The sequence below is a fragment of the Condylostylus longicornis genome, unplaced genomic scaffold, assembly GCF_029603195.1.
Source record: "Condylostylus longicornis isolate FDR11 unplaced genomic scaffold, ASM2960319v2 ptg000015l, whole genome shotgun sequence".
Taxonomy (NCBI): domain Eukaryota; kingdom Metazoa; phylum Arthropoda; class Insecta; order Diptera; family Dolichopodidae; genus Condylostylus; species Condylostylus longicornis.
The window spans coordinates 3,282,140-3,307,175 of NW_026577984.1; the positions used below are offsets into that span (position 1 = coordinate 3,282,140).

Below are 25,036 nucleotides of genomic sequence, written 5' to 3' on the forward strand. Positions count from 1 at the left end.
CATAGGGCTGGTGCACGATATTGTAGATAACCATGAACACCAGTTTCTTACATCATAGAGTTTACTAGGTAGGTGACGAGCCTACCGTACTTTTATATTAAATATTTAATCTTATTGATATTTACTATTTCATTTTGCTTTTATTTTTAATATTGGATATTATTGAAATATGGCAATTAGTTAATTTGTATAATATGTTTGATGTAATGTGTATAAAGCTGGGCTTTGAACCCGAGATCCTTCTGCTAAAAGACCAAAATGCTTTGTAATGTCTAATTTTCTTTGATTATGATGTGTACATAAACACTCAATACTTAAAACTATAAAAAAAACTAATTAATTATTATTTTATTTATTAATTAAATACCAATTTTTAATAATTATTTTTTCGAAAGATTGTATATTAAAATAGTCTCGTGTTATTCGCAATTTGTTTTAGCCTTTCACACAATATTTTTCTATAAAATTTTCATTAAATACAATTTATTTCGTTTTTTATCGACTATAATCACATATATATTTGTCTTAATATTTAAAAAGAAATAATTAAAAATTTTATATTGCAGAGAGAGTATGCCAGCCACGTGACGTAACATTACACTTAAAAGCGGGTAGTTATCCTGTGATAAGTCCTGAAAATATAACATTCCCTAGAAATTTTTTAAGTGCCGATCAAAGGTTTGTATATGAAAATAAATTTTTTTGCTATTTTTTATTTGAATTTAAAAATATTAAAATTATTCTTGATTATTAAAAATAATTATCAATATTTCACTCTCATTTATCCATGAAATAGTAAAAGCAACTGTACCAATACTTCTTTGTTTTCTATAAATAAATTATATTCACCCACACACTAAAATTATATTATGCAGTAAATAAGCGTTAACGTTATAGTAGTATTCGATATTAAATTAAGCGTAAGAAAAAATATGTACAAATACCGATGGGAAAACATTATTTACCGTTAGTTTTTTTTTTTAATGAGAATTTCTGTATAGGAAGAGCTATACAGTTTCAGAAAAATAAATACCCGAAAAATTTAATTTTTCCGATTATAAGAGACAGTAACTTGGAAGCGACCGAAAGTCAAAATTTATTTTGTTCCAGCATAAAAATTTATTAATTCTTATTAACTGGTATAATTTTTGAGTTCTATATATCTCAATATCTCACCGTCTAAGAAATAAGCCATGTCAAAAATTCGAAAAAAGACAGACTTCAGGTAACGCCTACAATTTTGATGACGAAATTGTCCTAGTTATGTTTTCCTATGCTGTTTCACAGTAGAGAAATGTAAATCTCTAAATTTTGATATTTGTGAAATTTAAAAAATTTTGTGATTTCGATACAATAATCATTCAGAAAAGAGCTTTTTCCGGATTTCGAGGGCCCGTAATTTCAAGTCGAACAGAGTTCAATTAACCAGCATATGTACTAAAATTTTACAATAAAGTAATCACTCAATTTAAAAAGAAAGAATATGGGAAAATTAGTCAAATAATTATTATTTTTTTGTATACATATTAAAAATTAGAAAAATTTAAGAAAAACACTGTAAGTGAAATAAAAGGAAAACACTATAAGTAGTGTAAGGAAAACACATTTTTTTTTTTTAAATTTAGAGACAAACTAACTCAAATATTAATAAATTTTAACATATAAGTCTTAAAATAACACTATTTTTTTTCGTTTTCAAACACGAAAAATTTTAACTTCACTCAAGTTTTCCACTTTATTTACAAAACTATTTATTTTCCATATAATTTATATAGTTTCTTCAAAAGTTCATGAAACAATTAAGAAAACAAAATAAGAATATAAGATAAACAACATTAAGTATTTTTAATTCATTTTCTTCGTAATACCAAAAACTAATAAACCTAAAAACAAACAGCCCCCTGAATACGTAATTTTATCCTTAAGCATAGTAAAAAATAAAAGGAAAAAAAGAAAACGGAAAACTTCTCATATAAGAAAAAATATACACACATAACTATATAAAAAAATATTGTAAAACAAAAAATTATAACCAAAAAATCCGCATCTTTAAAATACAAAATCCATTTAAAATCCAAAAAAAAAAAAAACAAAAACTGAAATTTTCTAAAAGCATGTTCTTATGAAAATATACTCACTCTCTCTAACTGATGGGGTTTAAATTTTTCAGCTTAAAATAACAATAATAAAAATAACAAAGAAACAAAATAAATGCTTTAATGCTTACTTAAACACACAGTCAAATTAAACTATGGATCGTAAATCCTTGGAGGAAAAAACATAATGCAAAAACGAAGAATAATAAAGAAAAATCAGTATGAAAGTAATAAATAAAACATAAAATACAAAATAAACATGTAGCACAATGAGATGACAAGGTATCAACTTTCCACTTCTTTTGTCTCCGATCCCTATATTAATTTCTTTTTAAGATATTTGTAATCTTATAAAGTTTCTGTATTATGCTCATATGTAGTCACATATACATAATATATATGAAGTGTAGATGCCATCTAAAAAGAGAGAATAAAAATAAAAACCAAATTGAACATCGAAAATATGTCGTCTTAAAAGTTTCATTTTTTTTTTCTTTTGCGCTTACTTCTACTTAAATTCATTTACACTTTATCTATCTTGATTTTTTTCTCTTCGTTTTGTTTCTATATACTCTTTAAATGTCCTTGTTTTAGTTTGGCTTTAATAATCCTTTCATATACATATATAAGTACATTCATATGCATACGTATATGGTCTATAATAATCTCATATGTATGTGGAATATAAAATAAATCGCCTAAAAATTTATCCAAGAATTATATATGCATGTACATGTGCATAAACAGTTTAAATATCCTGTTGCTGCGATAAAAAAAAGAATAGGAACAAAACATATGAATGTATATCAAGGATAAAAGCTCCTTTAAAGGATTTTATACAATGAGTAAATAAAAAAATTTTCTCACAAATTTCTTATTCCTCCAGAAAAGAACAGAAAAAAAATAAAAAAAAACCCAACTAGCATTTTTTTGCGATTTCTGAATTTGATGTTATAATAATTACAAATTGTGAAAATTTGAAAGCACTTGCACAAAAGCACAAACAAATAAGAATGTTGTAATTGTGTTGGTGAAGCAAGAAGTCACTAAAACCATCTAAAAAATTCAAGTCCAAAAGTGTATTTTATTATTCAAGAATTTATTACAGTCATAAAAATTTATAACTCTTGTCTATTACTGTTTGTGGTAATAGTAGCCACAGCAAAAAATTTCCTTTCTAACCCTTTTTGCAAGGAGCCTTTTAAAGTAACAATACAATTGTATGCAATCTTAAAAATCCTCTATCACTCAACTTATGCTTTGAATGCCATATGGAAGAAAAATGTATTAACTATAGATCATAATTTACCGTTAGATCATTCAAAACGTTGCATTTGATTGCATTTATCGTTATGCATTCAAAACGTTTTATTTGATAATATTGAAATTCACATCATGAAGAAAGCTTGTTTTTTAAAAAATATTATTAAAAGCGTAAATCTTAAAGAAATAACTTTTTAATTTTCCAAAATCATTGCATACATTTAGGCGACTCATGTAGTATTTTTCCTACAAATTTGCTTTTTTTTTGACAAAATTTTAAATAATTGCCATTAAACTACGCAATAGCAACAATCCTTATCGCACGTTTATCAAATTGGGACCGTTCCACACAATGTTACGATAAAATTAAAAAAATTTTTATTTAAATATCTAATGTGTTTTTGAATGCACATTAAATAAAAGGAACGACTGAAGAATAAAATATAAATTTTAATTTTTTTTCTCTCTCTCATATTGGTTTTATGTCGCAGCTGGCCTATGTATTTAAAAATCTCTACTTCACTTACACATAATATGAATATGAATAAAAATTAATTGAATATATAAAGCAAAAGATTACTAAGCATTGCATTAAAATACACACATTGCATTAAACAGTACATAGATAAAAACAAAATAAGTTTCAAGTCTTCTTTCCATCTTATTAAAACCAAATAAAAACCAGTAAAATAAGCAACATTTGAAATGTAAAAATGAAAAACAATATAAAAGAACAAAAACAAAAAACAAGTATAACAATAAACGATTCGACATGACAATTTTGTTTATGCCAAATTGTAAAGATAACCTGACTATATACCGTTATACAATTTTTTTTTTATCTTTTATTTCTTTTCATTTTCATTTTCCTTTTTGATATTTTTATTTTTCTTCTCTTTATATGCAATGTTTCATTTCTTTTTTTTTTTTTCTTTTATAATATTGTGTCCTTGTCATATGGTATTTTATAACATTTTTTTCCATTTGAAAGATATTGAAGTATCATTTTATATTTATAAATATAAATGTATACTTACGATATATTGCACGACTATGATACACAAACAATATTATACATAAAAAAAAATACTAATATAAATACAATGTCCTCAAAAATTTTAGTCAGAAATAAAAAAAAAAAAAAACAATTTATAATATTCATAATAGGAATGAATTTTTAAGTCACAACAAGGAAAAAATCATATTATTTTATATACACATAGGTATATTGATAAAGCTATAAGAAAACCAGCAATTTAATATTAAATACATTATATATACATATTATATATTATATATAAATATTATATATACATATGTATAAAGCGAAATCACAAACAAAAACGAAATATACTTTTAAGGATATGAAAACGAACCGTATTTATTTGGAACGACATTAAATATATTGGACGTTAAATATATGGCTAAAGTAATAAAGGATATTATTTTTCCATGGGTTTATTTCTTTCTTTTTTCGTTTTGTTTACGGTTTGTGGAAAATTTTTATAAATTTCTTTATAATACATACATATTTGCATATACGAGTATAACATATTGTATATGTTTTTTTTTTTTGAATAATAAATAATAAAAGAATTTCTATTAAAAAAGTAATATTCTTTGAATGCACAAACTCACCTTTTTCAATTTATTAAAATAAAGTTCAAGGACGAAAATATTTTTTTTTTTAAATTAAATCTACAATCAAAGTGATGTGTCAGCAATGAATTAATAAAACAATGCATGAATTGCAATTAATTGATTTATAAATGATTTGTTTTTAAGGCTTTTAAAATCTGGCCACCATATAGTTTTTTAATAGTTTCTGAGATATGATCTGAGGATCATCCTTTTATCCTGCTGTAAATCACTAGGTAACAGAAATTTCGCCATAAAATTTGTATTGCAAATATTGTTGCAGTTTGCTATTGTGGTACCAAACAGCAATATTTTGCAACAGTTTGTTGAAAATATATAATTTTCTTAATAGAGCCGACAGCCAATAAAATTAAAATTATTAATAATTTCAAAATAATTGATTACATTTTAATCTCCGCTTTAACTACAAAATACTTAACTTGCACTGGGATAAAACAGTCGAAGTCAACGTTATGTAAAATAGCGTAAATCAATATTATACCGGATAATCAAAAGATTGTTTGTGATAATTGGAATGTTAAGAATACGCGGGTACATGAAATCAAATTTTTTGTTGTATGATGAAATTTCGTTGAAGATTTCAATTTATATGTAAAATTAATTAAGCATTGCTTGTATTTAAGCATAACTTTAATTTTACTTGTCTCCACTACACTTTTCTGTAAAAAAATTAAAGTTTATTAAAAAATTAATTTCAAATTCAAAAAACGATATTGGACGTGCATATGCACCTTAAATCATCCATTTTTTATAAACTCATTTTTCATTAACGATTTCTTTAATTTTTCAAATCTGCAAACACAAACAGTATGTTTTAGTTGTATGGTTATTCAAACCTTTATTATCTGTTATCGTTATAAACAATGGTTATGCTTTAGACCCAAACAAAAACCAAACATTCGATAGAGAACCTCAACACATTCTGTTCCATCTCTATCTCTCTTGAGCAAACATCCCAGTTTTTTTATCACTAAATCATTTTACTTTAATTTTTTATTACCAAATCATTTTATATAAAAAAAATGCTCTAGATTTCTTCTTTTCTCTTTTATGAATTTGGATTAAAAATTTTAACAGGAAAAACTGAATAGATAAAAATTAAAAAACATACACACAAATTTTAATTAAAAATAATAAAAACATATAAAATACATATGTATGTATGTAAATGTAGAAAAAAAACTTCATTAAAAAGTTTAGAGACAAAACATTCATTCGTTAGTTTTAAATTCATTAAAAACAAAAAAACTTTTTTTTGTGTCTCTAAAACATACCAAAAACATGTAACAAAAACACATCATTTTTAATTTATAAAATTTTAGGACAAATTATGTGCATAAGAAAATTGCACATACAAAAAACGTGTACGAGATTTTAGCAATTAAAGAAACCATTTTCATCACGATTTATTACATTGCATTTTCTCCATAGGGACTCGTGTATTAGATATTCTATGTTATTTATTATATTTAATAATTTAAATTAAAATAATTTTTCTAACTTTCGCACATAAAAAGCATTTATTTTAAAAAAATTTTAGATTCATAAATTTTGTATAATAAGAATACAAATTGTTTTTTCTAAATATTTTATTTAAATGAAAATTATGACAGCACAATCAACAAAACATATTAAACACATAAATTTCAACATTTCAAAAAGAAATAAAAATGCCATCATTAAATTAATACACATACTTTGTTCTAGCTATTCTAATATTTTTGTATAATATAAAAGTGATATGAATTGCATTTATATATATTAAGGTAAATTAGAATTTGAAAAAATAAATTATACTGCACATTATGTTATGTATGATCTAAAAAACCTTGTACAGTTGTCATTATTATTTATTCAATAAGCAAATAATTGCAGAATGCCCGCATTTTAAAGATAACTATAAAATATTTGCTTATTTCAAATAACAGTTAAACTTATGCACGCATTATATACATAATAGATATGTAGAATATAAATTATAATATATAAGAAACCTTTAATATAGATTTTGTCACACTGAAAAAATTAATATCGTTTTATTGACAAAAAATTTTCGTCCAAGTTTGATGGAAAAAATTTTCAATTTAAAGATTTTTTTATGTCAAATAGAATTAAAAAAATCATTAGGAATAAAGTTTTGTCAAAGTGATTATAATATAAATGTAAAAGGCAAAAACCTTTGCAATGAAGTTCAGTTATTCATATTTACAGAAAAAAATAAATTTTTTTTCAATAGGACAAAATAAATAGTTAATATGACGATAATTATGTTAAAATGTCGAATATTTTCATAAAAATGTGTTTAAACTGTAAATTAAAATTTGAATAAAATTTTGTTCTATTGAAGAATATTTTTTCTTCATAATGAAAAAGTGTGCTTCATTATACCGATTTGCATTATCATATTGACGAAATCTTATTAGCAAAATTCAAATTGATTAAGTTTTCGTCTATGTGAAGAATTTGCACAAAGTAAACAAAAGAGGGTGTCGGATTGAAAAAGAATTTGTCAAAAAGAAAAAAACCAAAAAAGAAAAAACACACATGCTCTTACACGCACGAAATTTTTAAAGCAGCGTCATTAAGTACAAGTTTTCTAGCGGTAAAGACGTGGTTTTATACTTGTTGAAAAGTGAATCGCAAATAATTGCTTAAAAAAATATATGAAGTGAAAAGTTAAGAATATTTAAACAAAATTAAAATTAATTAATCAAATATATAAAATAAAAGTGATAAAAGAAGTTGAAACAAAATAGTAATCAGAAATTAAAGGTAAGCTAGTTTTTTTCCCTTCTCTTTGAATTTTTGTTGTTGTTTGTAACATTTTATTTAGTGTTTCATTTATTGTTTCCTATATTTTTTTATTTAAAAAATTCTTTTAAAAGATTTTTTTTATTTAAAAAATCTTTACTTGAATTAATATCTTTACCTGCATGATTCTGATTTCCTGTTTTATAAAAGCGGTTTTGGTTTTCTTTGCTATAGTTTGTAGGTTTGCAAAAGTGTTAACCACTGGAAAAATATTTGCTAATTTTTAGATTTGTTTCCAAGAATGGCAAGGTGTTATATATGCAAAAAAAGTGATTTTACGTACACATCGCTGAAACTGCATTTGAAATATGTTCATAGTATTTTGAACGGATTCGAAATTAAGTGCTGCGAAAAGGATTGCTTCCAGTTATTCAGCAGTTTAAAAAGCTATTATAAACATTGGAAAAGAAAGCACGAAATCTCTAACTTGAAGCGTATTGTTCAAAAATCTTTAAAACAGTCTACTATTTACGAGCCTGTTAAAAATTCCACAACGAAATCAGTATCGGAAATAAACACTAGTTCATTAAATCTGTTGAATAACGTTGCCTTTGATGATAATTTTAAATCAGCTTCACAACAACTAGATTCCTGGGATAAATCTGCAGCAGAGTTCAGCCTTTTTCTGCACAATAATAATCATTCATCTCGAAGAGATGTAGAAAATTGTCAAAAGCTTATATTTGAAAAGTTACTTAAACCTATTTCTTCTTGTTTAACTGCTATTTCGTCATCTGATATAATCGAAAGCGAAAAACAAGTTTTGGTGCATAAACTTCAAAAAACTATTGCTAACCCATTTAAATCTTGTAAAAGTGAATTTTTATTGCGAAAGTGGTTAAAAACTAATAGCTATTCAGATGAACTAGTACAATTTACCATTGATTCAACAATAAGTTTAGTTCACAAACACGGTGAATCAAATTATAAAGAAAAAAATACCAAAGGGATATTAATGCCCTTAAAGTTTCAATTCAAAAAGTACTTCGAAAAAGAAAATATTTTAAACGACACATTAAGAAATATTAACCAAAATAAAAATAATGCAGATTTCATTTCAAATTTTACACAAGGACTACTGTGGAAAAAAAAAATTGAAAAATATTGTAATGATATATGTGTTCCATTTTTCTTATATTTTGATGATTTTCAAGTTAACAACCCCTTGGGAACTCATACCGAATCTATTTGCGGTATATATTACAGTTTTCCTCTAACAAACAGTATGTCTAAATTACGGGATGTGTTTGTAGCTGGTTTTATAAAATCCTTGAATTTAAAACATTTTGGTAATAATGCATCACTAAAGTATTTAATAAAAGAAATCAATGATTTGGAAAACGAAGGTGTTGTTATTGAAACTTCAAAGGGTCCAGTAAAAGTCAGATTTATTTTGGGCCTTATTGTGGGCGATAACTTGGGTATAAATTCTATTTGCGATTTTTGTAAATCATTTTCTGGAAAATATTTTTGCCGTTTCTGTAAAATGAATAAAAATGCAACTCAAATTGTCGGTGTTGAGAACTCTAAACTTATGAGAACTTGTGAAAACTACGACATGGATTTAAATGTTAATTCCTATGAAGAAACGGGCATTTTTCAAAATTCTATTTTCAATAATATAACGTCATTCCATGTTACAGATAATTATTCAGTTGATGTAATGCACGATATTTTCGAGGGTATCTGCCATTACAACTTAAGTCATATAATAAAATATTATATCAGCACTATAAACATATTTTCTCTTGAAGATCTAAACTTGCGAAAACAGAACTTCAATTACGGATCTTTGCAAATAGGAAACCTTTCAGGACCAATTCAGATGAATCATCTTCAGCGCTCAAAATTTAAAATGACGGCTAGTGAAATGAAATGTTTTTTAAATTTTTTTCCACTTATGATAGGAGACTTAGTTCCGATTAATGATCCTGTTTGGAATTTTTTTCTTCTTTTCTTAAAAATTGTGGATTGTTTATTAAATGACTGTTTTTATGATGAAGAAATCATGCTATTACGAGAAATGATTGAACAACATAATAAAGCATACGTCGAGCTTTTCGGAGATAGCTTAAAACCTAAACACCATTTACTCACACACTATCCAACTGTAATACAACAATCTGGGCCACCAAAAAAATTTTGGTCCTTTAGATATGAAGCAAAACACAAAGAAATAAAAGCATATGCTAATTCTATCACCTCTAGAAAAAACACTACGTTAACATTAGCGAGAAAATGGCAGCTCAAATTTTCCCATTTATTACTGACAAAGGAAAATACTGTTTTTAGCTATGACGACAAACATATTATTATTCGCAGTTCTAAAGAAAGTTTAATAGAATGTAAATTGAAAATTCCACCGGACGAGATCATAGCTTTGACTGAAATTGTATATAAAGGAACTTCGTACAAAAAGAACTTGATTCTAACATTATATGATCGAAGTTTATCTGTTTTGGAAATTAAAGAAATATTCTTACATAACAGAAGCTTAAAAATTTATTTGCTGTTAGATGAACTTCTTATAAAGACTTATAATTCTCACTATTGTGCCTATGAAATAGACGAGGATAAAACAATAATTTCCGAAAACGTATTTATTGAAATAAGTAAGTTTAAAGCGTCACCAATTACATTGCACCGTACCATCAAAGGAGTACTAATGATAAGGCTAAAGGAACATTTTTAACGCCACTTTATAATATCTATTTCACGACATTTCCAAAAAGTCAATAATAATATTAAATATCGTATATTTTTAGTAGAATTACCCAAACAAAATGCAGGACATACAAGAACTGGAAAATTTTGCAACCGAACAGATCGTCATATTAAATCCAGGATCTGTGGTTGAGAAAACGATATTGTTTCCAAAAAAAGTATTACATCAAGTGCAAGTAGAGGAATTAGAAGTTTTGTTTCATAAATGGAATATGAGTTATATGCTGGAAGTTTTCGAAGGTAAAATAAGTTTTTATCATTTTTTAAATACTTGAAAATATCAAATTTTTATCTATTTATATATAAAAATCAGAAATTTTAATTTTTTTATTTTCAGAGGAAGGCTTAGATGTAAATATGCTTACAAAAATGGAAAAACATCACATTAAATATCTTGCAAAAAAGTATCATATTCCACTTTGGATTCAAATTTTATTTGAAGATAATTTAAAACGACACAAAGTAGCATGTGCTTCTACTGTATCATCTTATGTAACAACAGAAGATGAAATTTCAGGAAATGAAAAAGTTAAAGATACAAATACCTTTGTAAATGTTAAACATATTTTGAACGCATCATCTCAAGGACGAAGCATTATAAAAATGTACAGCAATAATAATTCTTTAAATGAAGGCTGTCGAACAGTAATAGTTGATTTGATAATCTCTTATATGATACAAAATAATATAAAGATGAGCACATCTTTGGCTGAAGAAATTGCTCAAGAAATTGTTCAAATATTTCCACAAGAACAAAAATATTTGGTAATCTTACTTATTATCGCAAAATTTTTCTTTAACAATTTCAGTATTTTTTCTTCAATGATACGAGTATAATAATTTTCTTTACTTCTAATTTACTTATTTTCAGGTTTGTTACTATTTAAAAATTCCGGGAAAAAAGCCGAAAGGTAAAATTTATGAAAAATTCTATAACTCGCAAAGGGTTTTAAAGAAAAGCGGTATTTTGCCAAAAAGAACACGGCATAACTTTGAGGATATAGCAGAAGTCATTGATGATAAAGGTAAAATATTGAAAAGGATAATGTTATAAAATCATGATTTAATAAATTTCTGACGCAGATGAATCTGTAAATGACAATATTGATGAAAATGTTAGCAGTCATTTAGATGCGATACTATCAAACAACTGTACTTGGGCCGAAATAGAGTTCCACTGGAATGAAACCAAAGAATATAGAATTAAAGAAATGGCGAAGTGTACTTCAACAGAAGAAATCTTAAATAAATGGAAGCAATATAAAAATCCTTTGGGATATAAACTAGTAAGTTCTACAGAAACAAAAAAAATGTAAATAATTTTAGTAACGCTTAATACATGCAAGCTGCTTCACAAGTTGTTCTTAAAATTTCTTCTCTCAAGCGTAGAACAACTTTTAACATCGTTCCTAGTAAAATTTTAACAGTTTTATATTAATTCATTAAATATTTATGTATTCACATTTAGATTGATATGGATTTTAAAACCTTGCATCCACAAGCTCTTGATATTTTTACATTCAACCTGGAAGATTTCCAACGAAAATTAATAAATATATTTAAAGATAAATTGAAAGATGTTGCAAGCATAAACATCATTAAAGAAATAAATGAAGCCCAGAACTTAAGCGAAAGTAAAATTTATAAAATAAAAACAGAACCTTTGAACATTACTTACTATTTTATTTTTCAGATGGGCGTTGGTCTGGACTATTTTTCGCTTTGCATGGAATTTTAGCACCAACAGCTAAAGTAAAAACACAAAATTCCAGTAAAGGCTTTATAAGATACACTATTAAGGATTCACAAAACAGCTTCATATCGTATGTGTCAACACCTGAGGAAATGGAAGAAGAACTTTCGAAAAAAAAGGCAAAAAAACTTCCTATCCAGCCCTGCATTTTTGTTGTGGGGACAATATTACGACCAGTTAACATATTTGTCTACTTTGATGACATTAAATTTAAAATGATATCTGTAATAAGCGCTATAGCAATATGCTTTAAGATTTTTCATTTGTTCAATTTAAAATACCCAACTGAATGTAATTTAGTTTGGCATTTCATTCAAAAATACTTTTTTAATGTAAAAACAGACTATGATATTGAAAATATCAATATTATTTGTCTTATAAATGACTTGCAATAATTCAAGAAATTTGTTAAAAAAGCTTGTTTTTATAAAATAAAAGCATCATAAATGTTAATAGTTAAATTTGTAATTCTTTTATTAGAATTTAATTCCTTTTTTAAAAATGTAGGCTTAAAAAAAGGACACTTATTTTGTTTCTTTAAATTGCATATTGTATCGCTTTTTGTAATATCCTTGATTCAAAGTGTGATTAAAAATTCGTAATTTTAATGTTGCTTAAATGATGTATCAAACTGTATTTAAACTGTATTTAAACTGTATTTCCTAAAGTGCAGTTGAATTAGTTTTGATCCTTTTAAAATACAGTTTGATATATTATTTAAAAAACTTTAGAATTAAAAATTTTTCATCACATTTTTAGCATCAAGGATAGTACAAAAAACGAAGCAGTATGCAATTGTGCCAAAAAAAGTCGTTAATATGACGAAGCTAATAATCAATATGAAAATGTTATTTTGACACAACATTTTGTTATTATGAAAAATATTAGTCAAGTTGACAAAAGGATAGTTTACGACATATCTGTCAAAAGGATAATTTTTTTATTCAAATTGATGAAAACTCAGACGATGATGATATTTGTCAACCTGAAAAAAAATTCATCTAGGAGTCAATGTGATAAAAGGATTTGTCATGTTTATCGCTCTAATTATTCAACCCTATAACGACGACGTTTTCGTCAGAGCAATATACGTTTTTATCAAATAAACGAAAAAATTTTTTCAGTGCAATAAATAAAATTTTTAAAATACATTCTATTATAAAAGAAAATTCACCTTGAAAATTAACATTGGAATTTAATATTAAACGGCATAAAGGTAACCATAAACAAATTATAATCAAGGCTATATAGAAAAGATTGAATTTCAAAATAATTTTAAAACGTATGTATATCAAAGCGAATAAAAATTACGTTTATAAAAGAACAATTCATAGTTGATCATGTCAAATCTGTGATACCCGTACTAACTTGTGATCCTATGGGCGAACAAATATGATATAGCTAACTATAGGATAGACTGCAACTTTAAATTACCATATTATCATATTAAATTATGCAAAATTTTTATACTGTAATTTTAATAATAATAGTCTTAAGAATATGTCAGCTACCACAAGGAATCAAGAAATTTCAACGTTTTTTATTACATATAACAACCATAATAATATATTTGCTTGTACGACATTTCGATATTATGGCTTCGATAATTTCTGAAATAGAAATAGCCAAATAACTTTTGAAGTCGTAGGGCAACTACCCGAACTATTGCGTTGATAACATCCAACTTAAATAGGGCTTCATTTGCTGAGCTTACCTCAATTTTTATGCAATTCTTGAGACCGGCGGACACAGTTAAATCGACTCAGAATTCGAGTTGATTTAATAAGAAGTTAGTTAGAATTTGACTCACACTAAAACTTACAAAATAGATTTATTTGTACTCGTAAATTTGTGATTATATCTGCTCTGCACTCTTTAATTATTATGCTTTATATATTGAATTGCAATCGCAAATTTTAAATTTAACAGGCTACATATTATTAAAACTTCTTAGAATCATTATCCAAAAAAAAAAATTACCTTATCGTAATTTCATTTCGTATATCGGTCATCTGACAATAAATCTTTAATACACCAGAATAATAAAACTTCAATCTTTAAAATTTATTAATTCAAATTTATTAAAATAATTAAAATCAGCAGGCTATATCAACATATTATTCTAGACACACTTTACTCTATAAAAATATTAATTCAATAAGAGCTAAGATATCAGAGACCTCTAATAATTTAAAATTAAATTTTTTTTAAATCTTATAATTCAATTATATACCAATAATATAATCAATTCGAAATAAAAATCTAAATCGCATCGAAGTATAAAATCCTATTATACGTTTTGCTTCTTTTCCATTTTATTTCTTTAGAACTCGGATAAACCATAATATAATCTGAAAAAAAAAGAAAAAAAAAAAGGAAAAAAAAAAGAATTTTTCAGAAAATTAATTTCTATTTTAAAAATCATAAAATCTAAGCCATCTTTAAATTCCAAATCAAATCCATTGAAAAATCAACCAATATTAATCGATGTGGTCAAATCATTATCACAATTTTCATTGTTTTTACTTCCCTCATAATCATTTGTATATTTTCTTTCCTTTCCTTTTTGTTAATTTTTTTTTTTTTTTCAATTTACTTAATCAACCATGATTAAAAGAGGGTAGCAAAATTTAAAACCTCAAACATTTCTTAATGTCTTTAGACAGCTGCTACTATCCCACCACACCATAATGTTATTTAATATACAATTTCCTATATTATTAAAACTAAAATATATATTTACATTTTTATTGTGTTCGACTATAAGTATATATATGTATGTTGATTTTAGGTCATCACTATACATAAACTTACATACATAAAATAAATAATCGCCTATAGACAGACACCAGAACATTAAAAAAAAAATTATTTTTTTTATATACATAGGTAAATCAAAATACATAGGAAATTATTTTAAAAAAAGAAAAAAATGAAAATTGAGAATGAAGAAAGCAAAAAAGAAGAAAAAGAATACAAATGATTTTCATTCTAATTTATCCACAATAAAGTCCTTTTTAAAAAGGCAAAAGGATACAAAAACATAGAAGAAAAAGAAGAAACCAAAAGAATAAGGCAAAATAAATACAAAAATGTTGTTTATTTTTTCGCTTTGGCCTTTCTTTTTTTCCCTTTTTTTTTTTATTCCTTTAACATTTTTTCTTTTTTCTTGTTTTATTTTTTCTTTGTATTAAGGACTTCAGCCGCTTTTATTTCTTATTTCGCCTTATCTTTAATATTAAGTAAAGTGAGTGAGAAAAGTAGATGCTTATCTCCTTTATTTGAAAAAAAAATGCAAATAAAATGAAATGAAAAAATAAAAAAATTTTTAATGTTTGTAAACTTTTTATTTTTTTTTCCTCGAAATCTGAATATTTTTATTTTTGTTTTTCATTTGCATTCATGAAGCTGTTAGATTTCCCATTTATATACTTTAGAAAATCCAAATAATATTTAAAATATCAATTTACCAACTTAAAAGAGCTACACAGTACCTAAGAGTAATCTATATTATTGTATTCTCCAAATTCAAATTTCCAAACTGGAGTAAATAATTACATATATTTTAAAAATATAAAAATTATTCTGTTAATAAACCATTAATGATGTCCTCCTATTGAAGATAAACACGAAATCTAGTTCAAACGGAATTATTATCCTAACATAAAAAATTTGAAAAACTAATTTGCGAACTGCAGAATTCATATGGACTAGAACTACGCAATATTCAGTTGTCATTTTCATATTAACATATATGGCAAATTATAGAACCCAATTGTATTTATAGATTAACTTTATTTGAGTAAAAAATTATTTTTACAGCCTAACTTATTTATAGGCATTGCATATGTTGATTATATTTGCTCAGATTACATTTGAAGTATCTCCTTTGTATAACAATTTCTTGATAACAAAAAGTTATATAACTATTATAATTCTAAATGTATAACAGCTTTTTTCTCTATATTAATTTTATGGTCAATTACGCTAATATAGCCTTGTTACCATACATATAATTAAGTGTTTTAAAACTTTTTTTAATATTCATGAATATTTCATCATTGACATAACCAAAATTCGCTTATTTTAGGAAAACGAATTTAAAAGTATTGGGGCTAATATAATTTTCTGGTTATAGCATAATTTTATTTTTCATTAACATATAAGCAAATTTCAAACTAGAGAAATTGTGTTTGAGCACAAGAAATAAATGTTTTAAGAGCTTAGAGCCTGTAAATAAGCGACTTGCAACTTTTATAACATAAACACATCTTATGATTTTTCTTCTACACTGTAAAACTTTCTTGCATTATATTGGCGTTCTAACTTAAGAGTACCTCTGAATCAGAATGAGATTTTTTTTTTATTTTGTCATGTTTTAGTCCTTGATTTTCTTTATTCTCATATTTTTGTATTTTGTTTTGTTTTAATGTGTTACTTCTGTTTCATTTTTATTTTGCATTCTTTTGGTTTTATTTTCTGTATAGGTGACATCAAAAAGGAGGTAACGAAACGTTAAAGAAAATTTTTTTTTTGAACAACATTACATTTTAATCCTTTTTTTTTCATTTTTAAATATCTTTTGTCTTCATTTTTATTTCATGATTATCAATTTTTTTTTTTCAGATTCAGATTAAAAAAGTAAAGAAAAAAAATTTTTTTTCTATAAAATTTCACATTTTCTTCATCTTTTTCAATTGACTGTTGTGCTACACAATATGAAAGAAAGAAAGAAAACAAGTGATAATAATGTAATATTTTTCATTCTATCTCTTTCTATCTGTGAAAAACCTTTTAATTTTACTTTCTGCTGTTATGTATATAGTGTTTAATTTAGTGTGCATGAAAAAATCTTGATTTCTTAGCTTTTTTTCTTAACAAATATAAAATTTGCTACTTTTTTTTTACAATTTCACATCTTGCTTTTTTTTGTTCTTTTTTTCTATTTCCTAATGAAAAGTTATTAAACATTTTGTCAAAAAAAAAAATTTCCTTTAATTAAAGATTTCTATCTTCAAGACAACATCTGCTTTGATGACCCTGAAGGAGAAGTTTTTAATTTTTCACATTTTTCTTTTTTTGTTTTACTTTTCTGCTTTGTGAAGTTTTTTTATTTTCTTATTCTTTTTCATTTCTTCACTCACATTTTATTTGGAAGGATAATCGTTTTCCATTCAAAAAGTGAATACAGAATGTAAGTCTTTTAATTAATTTTGAAAATTAGAACTTGTTGGTGTTAGGAAAATAAATTGTTTTTCTTGTTCCATTTTTCATTATTTGTTTTTTGTTTTTGACAAAAAGCACAAATGGAAGAAAAATCTTGAAGGTGAATTCAAAGTTGAGATGTGAAAACAAAATAAAAAGAAATGAAGTACTGCTGTTGCAAAAATTTATTTCTGGTGTCAGGAAACGTTCACAAAGTGTAATTTTCGTATTGTTGAAACTTAAAAGTAATTAATTTTGAAAAAAAAATTAAAATTATTGAAAATCAAAAACTCATCAATATCTTTTGCAGATTTTTGTATTCCATAATTGTTATTCTTATATAAATGTATGTATTATAACCTGAAAATTGAACCTGAACAAAAACCTGATTTATAATTTAATTACATTATTAAAAAAAATAAAAATAAATTTTAAAAAATTTGGAAATACCTATCTCATAATGCGCAGTTCAAGCCACTAAGTGAAATTTATTTTCCGAAATATTGTATTCAATTTACAGAAGCAATACTTGATGTTTTATATTCCGAAGTAATATTATGCATTTCTTTTATCGTAATTTTAATAAAAAATCGTCACATAGTTTTGCATGTTTGCATATATGCATATAAAAATAATAATCCAATATCATTTAGCAGTTCTACATTTTCAATCCCAAACAAAAACTTTCTAATTAAAATTGCGAACCCAACATGCTGAAACTTAGATATTGCTTTCAAATATACAAGCTAGACCAAATAATAATGAATAAATTTATTTTATATTGGAGCTCTAATAGCAAATCCATTCAAAATTTAATTAAAATTACTCTAATTTAATAACATTATATACCTAGACAGTTTCTTTCAAAAATTTTATTGGCAGAACTTATTAACATTTTCTAGACAATATAGATATTTACAAACAAACAAACTTCAAATAAACTTGCATTAAATATATTCCATTTAAAATTAAAAATCTTTTGCAATTAAATAGAATTTGCAAAAAACATTTTTTTTTTTCAAAAACTTCAAAAAATATAATACCTTCTTTTATAAAAATAAAATCCTTGAACTACATCAAAAACTTTATTGAAAAGCAAATTCTAATTCCAAAAATTGAAGTTACCAGTTTTTTTTTTTGTATATTTGTTGGCAATAATCCAAATTTTTATTGAAAGAATTTAACAAAAAAAAAAAACAAAATTGAAACTGGCGAACCAGTTCTAATTGTATGACCTAAACATATTGTTTGATCAATATGAATATACAATTAACTTAATGCTTTTTCTTGCATAAATTTATACACATACTTGCAAACAACATCAATACACAATTTACCTTAATAAATTATCTATTTAGATATACATATTAAAAATTGATATTAAATACTAACAAAAAATTATGCAAGAAATTAAAGAAAATTGAAGCTGGATAAATTTTTAACCGTAAATCAGAAATTCTAATCGGCTAGATTTCTGTGTCATCCCAATAAATCAAAAAATTATGTACATATTTTACATTATACCTCATCTTGCAACAAAATGAAATGATTTAGATACTTTCAAAAATAAGGAAAAAATTAAAAATTATTAAAAGAATACCTTTGACTTTCAAAGCTCCGCTAGTAGACAGTAACACTGTAATTTATATGAGAATTTTAAAATCCAATATACGTTTGAAAACTTGCATATAAAGTTTGCATAGTCAGACATTTTTAACTTTAGCACTAATGCTACTAAATAGAACGCACATCTTAAATTAAATAAGTAAGAAATTAAACTCCTTGAAATACAATTCTTATCAATAAAATTATTCAATACTACATACATTTCAATTTATTAGTAGAATTTCCAATATTTCTCATAAATATCTCGTACATTAACTCCCCACATTATCGAAATTGTTAAAAATTGCATAATGGTTTATACAATTATATTAAAATAATTTTTATACATCCATATTCCTTATTCATATAAATAAGACCCGTAACAATGAGATAATGTTTCAAATTAAAATTCAACTTAAATCGTATCTATATTCTGATTCTATTGAGATACGAAATTTAAATATTAGAACTGAAGTAATAAATGAGAAATATGTATATAAATGTATGTTATGTATTTATGAAAAATATTATTTAAAAAAAAACAAGTATGCAAAATTTTTAAAACAGATGCATTTTTTTATTAATATATTCGTTGAATATTTCGAAATTACAAAAATTTAGACACACATAACAGTAATATACTGCGGTTACAAATACAGCATATAAGAATGGTGAATAAAAATCGACAATAATCAAAAACAGAGTGAAAGAATAAATTTGCAATTGAAAAACTTTAAAAAATATTTTTTTTATATTTAATATGAAATAAAATCCTTGAAAGGTATTAAACCTTTCATATTGCGGTATGACCAAAACAAAAATACATGAAATATTATAAATTTTTATTTTTTATTAAAATTCTAAAATCAATTTGTTTATTTTATAAAAAATTATTTTTGAATTTAAAATTTTAATTAAACTTTTTAATTAATTTTATTTTTTAATTTTTTTTTGTAAAAGTTTATTTAATTATTCTGGGAAAAAATTATATTGAAATTTGTTTTCTGTTTATACAAAAATTGACTACCTTTGAAGTGTTTTTCAATAAATTTCAACAAAATAAAAATTTCAATCACTGCGACATGCACTGCAAAATGAAATCTTCAATTCATCATCCGATCTAATTCAAAAGTATTCTAATTCAAGTATTCGAACATTCTTAATAACTTACGAAATTAAAACTCCTATTATAAAGTAACCTTAGCTAAATTCAAAAATGTCTTAAAATTGATCAGAGCAACGAAAATTTTTGCATTTTATCTCATTATTTTTCCCCTTAACTTCACATTTGAAAGGAAAATCTAAATAAATAAAAAAAAAACACCATTTTATTTTCCCAATTTTATTTTGTAATTTTTTTTCCTTACTTATTCGATTTTTTTCACTAATTTTTTCATTTTCTACTCAATTTCAGATTTAAAATTTACAATTTGCAATTTGAATCCAATGGTAGACAACAACGTTTATCCGTAGATGGACCACAAGCTGGTAACTGGTTTGCAGTTGCTTTTATTAGTTGGACAGATCCAAATAACGAGAGAATCGAACAGCAAGGTAAATTATTTATTTTTTTTTATATTGTATACATTTTTTTTAAGTTTTTTTTTATGCATATGATTAGTTTTTATTATGTGAAAGAAAAACAGGAATATAAAAACTATTAAAAAAAACTCTGATATGGTCAGCACATAATCAACCGAAAAGTATATTTTCCCGTTTGAGAAAAATTTTGCATCAAATTATTATAAAATTTCTTTTCAAAAGTTGTTTTAACTTCTAATACAACTTTGGAACGTGTAGTTTCATTAACAAGCACAATTCAAATTTAAAATTTTAAGAAACTCTGGCAATTAGTTCCAATAAGATTGTGATAACAAATGTTAAATCGAACGAAATTTCGGTTTCCAAGGCCTGATGTTCCCAAAAAATTTGCAGAATATAAAAGTCAACTGGACTTTTGGCTGGCACAAGACAACTGGACTTTTGGCTTCGTTCAAAAGCTGGTATTGTTAAACGGAACTCATATATAAAATTGCGAGAAAATCTATTTAATATTTTCTTTAAAAAAATTAAAAATGTAAAATCCTCTTCCTTAAACCTGGTATATCCCGTAACATTTTGCTAAAAATCTACGTTTACTTACATTTCTCCATAACAAAGAAACGCATTTCTGTCGAAAACTCGAGATATTAAACTTAATGCCATTACATTACTTTCCTTATAGCATACCCCATGGTCGGTAAAAACTTGGGGGAAAAAATATTTTATTGCATAATGAAAAAAAAATGAACGGAACTTGAAATTTCAAAGAAAAATTTCCATTTGGAAAATTGTAAAAAAAAACTAAAATAAAAAAAAAAGAATGCTATTCAATTGTTGAATTTTAATTCAAATATGCAAAATAACATTGAGAATTTTGATTTAATCAAGAGATATCAATTGCTAAATAAATTTCTAATTCAACTTTTTATCCTTTTTGAAAATGTTTTTTAAAATACTAATCATACTTTAAAATTTTAACATAAAATCTTTATTTGAAAATCATTGAATATAATTACCTAGTTGTTTTTTAAATTCTAGTCTCTGATAAAATTAACAAAACATCATTAATTTTTATATGAGTACATGAATAAAAAAAAACATATTATTTAATCAACACAGCAATTTTTTGTGATTAAGGATAGAAATGAAAAAATTTTATTTAGTAATTATATTAGGGAATATTTTTAATAATTTCCTATTATGTAATTTTAAATAAATAATATGAAATTTTTAATAATGTTTAAGTTTTAAAGCTATTATTGCCAGAAAGAAACGTTTAACGCTTAGTTTGAATGGAAACTTAGTTACAACGTTTACGAAATTTAAAAAAATGCTTCAAATTCGACAGTATATAGGTCAACTAAAAATGTCACTTAAAGAAATTTAAGTCAGGCTTTTAGTGAGAAGATCTTAAAGCATTTTTTTAAATTTCGTAAACGTTGTAACTAAGTTTCCATTCAAACTAAGCGTTATACGTTTCTTTCTGGCAATAATAGCTTTAAAACTTAAACATTATTAAAAATTTCATATTATTTATTTAAAATTACATAATAGGAAATTATTAAAAATATTCCCTAATATAATTACTAAATAAAATTTTTTCCATATACTTAAAGCTCACCATCTTAAAGTATATGGAACTTTTAATGTACAGACATACTCACGGGTGGAAAATGTTCTTGGATGACAATGCACTTTTTCCAAATTAATTTAAAATATGCTAAAATTATGAATATATTTAAAGAAAACTTATTAAATTTTAAATAAAGATGTTATTTTGCATCCAAAAATGAATTTAGCATTAATAGTAATTTAAATACCCAAAAACTTAATTATCAAAATATAGCCCACATGTTTAGATATAAAAATATTGGTTTTTTTAATTAAATTCTTATAATAATTTTAATTTGCAATTTATAAAAATACATTTAATATCTTATTCTTAATTGCATCGATAAAATATGTAAAAGGATTATATAAAAATACAAAAATCTATAAATTTTTAAATGAACAATTTAGTTAAAACATTTTAATCTACATTGAAGCACATACTCTATTCAGATTTCTGTTTCATATTATAACAACACTGTGATTGTGTAAATTACGATTTTAATATAAAATTTATTTAAAATTAAAATATATATATATATATATATGGTCTGAAATATTTCATTGAATAATAATTAATGTATACCGATAATATTCCATTATCATTTCAATTCATTTGTTATACATACAACTATACTGTAATATATGCTTACATTTGATATTATGAATATTATACTTGCAAATTAATATATTAACTTCAATATAAACATAAATGCCATATGAATGGAAACATACTCGTAATATATAATATATTTCAATATTTTTTATAAAACAATGGAATACCATTATGCAATATGGTACAATAGTTAGCATACATTCATTATTGCATATTATTTTATGATATTACCAAAATATTTCTGAATGTATTTATTTAAATCAAAATTATCAAAAATAATTTAAAATGCATTGATCTTATATTTAATGCATATTTTATATTCATATATATTTTTAAAAGATATCACAGGAATTTTGTTCAAGAAATTACATATATTATATTTTATCTCTTATACTCTACTTTGTTAAGCTAAAATATAAGCTGTTTGTATACATTTTATTTGTATATATAAATTTTATACAGGGTGGTACACAACTGGTGTTAAACCTCCCACTGGAAAATTTATGGCTAACAGGAAAAGAATTTGAACGTCTGGGCTCTAGAAGTAGTTCGAGCGTTAAAAAAATTCAGATTAGAAAAATTATGTCTGACAACACAAGCTTCGAAACAAAGCGGTAACGTCTATGGTTGGTGTTAGATTTAATGTTTTCAAGTAGCATCTACCTAAATATGTCAAAAAAGCCCGCTTTCTTCTTAAATTTTTTCTATGTGTAATTCCCTACAATTTACATTATCCCCTAGAACTTGGTTATATATAATTTTCATGCCACACGTATCGTTTATCGAATCTTTATTGCGAAATTCAAGTTTTTATTTTGAGTATTCTTTTTCAAAACAGTATAGTTTTTTTTTGTAAACCATCGTGTAGAATACGATCACCCTGTATAATACAATATAAGAAAAATTCTTTTACAATATTTGTGCCATTATTTTTCTTTATTGATAAAAGATAGGAAAAATAATGAAAAACAAAGGTGGAAATGATATTTTCAAGTGCATTTATTTAAGCATTATTTACTTTACTGCACATATATTACATTTATTGCATACATATTTCATATAAATATAGTCAATTATTAGTAGACAATACTTTATAGTTTAAACAAAGGAAAATCCTTTTTGTTTCTTTCATTAATTTTTAAACCTATAGTACTTTTGCATAACTATTTGTTTTATGTCATTTATTCCAGTTTTCCTTATATATGAGTTATCTATGTATACTTAATATTCATTTAAGTTTTTAATTCTTATAATAATTTAATTTATTACCATTGATAATGAAGAAAACTCATTTCTATTGATTTTTTATAAATTCAGTAATAAATATGAAATAAAAATGAAAATTTAAATGAAATCAAGTTTACTGATTCTCTATCAAAAGAAAAGTGCATGCATATATATACATATTAACTACATATTAAAAAGTAACGTCTAGATCAAATACATGATTTCTATAAATGCCTATTTGTTTGACGACTAAATTTTTACAACAGAACTCATACATGTATGTACAAAAATAAAAATGAAAGAAATTGAAAGAAAATGTTAACAAATTTTCTATTTAACAATATTTTGTAAATTTTCCATTAATTTCAAAAATGATTTTCAAAAAGTCATTCTTAGCTTTCAAATTTATTTATTCTGGAATTTGTATCATCGAAAAACTACAAGTTGCTATGCAGTATACCAATGTCATAATATATATGTATTCTAAAAATAAGAATACTTTAAAATTGAACAAAAATAGTTCAATCGAAATACTTCGGAATGTAAAATATTAGGCACTGTTGTTGTAAATTTCGTTACTTCGGAATATTTCGAAAAATATTCTCAGATTGGTATACTTATGAGAATATTATATAGATATACTAAAATTTTCAAGATGCGTACTACATAAGTTTTTACATGAATAGTAAGGTCCCTATAAAAAAAGTAATCTGTGATATGAAACAGTGTGACAAATATTGCAACTCTTAGTATTTCTACGGATATCACACAGTTGACATGCATATTATACACTTCACTCATCTTAATTTTAATAACCTTGTTTGATTAACCTGCTATGCGGGGAAACACAATTTTTTTTATTTGAAATCATTAGTTTGCTGAGAAAATCAGACATTTTTTCTATACAGTACTGTTGTACTAGCTTTA

At 24.3% G+C, this 25,036-nt stretch overlaps 1 protein-coding gene across 3 annotated transcripts in view; it reads left to right on the forward strand.

Annotated features, from left to right (window-relative positions):
* Positions 1–25,036, forward strand: part of LOC129605811 (uncharacterized) — a 200,554-nt gene that overhangs the window by 161,329 nt on the left and 14,189 nt on the right. For all 3 annotated transcript variants that reach the window (XM_055515769.1, XM_055515770.1, XM_055515771.1), the window contains 2 exons: positions 567–678; positions 20,531–20,670. In XM_055515769.1, coding sequence (XP_055371744.1) covers positions 567–678; positions 20,531–20,670 — 252 coding nt within the window. The remainder of the gene's footprint in view (positions 1–566; positions 679–20,530; positions 20,671–25,036) is intronic.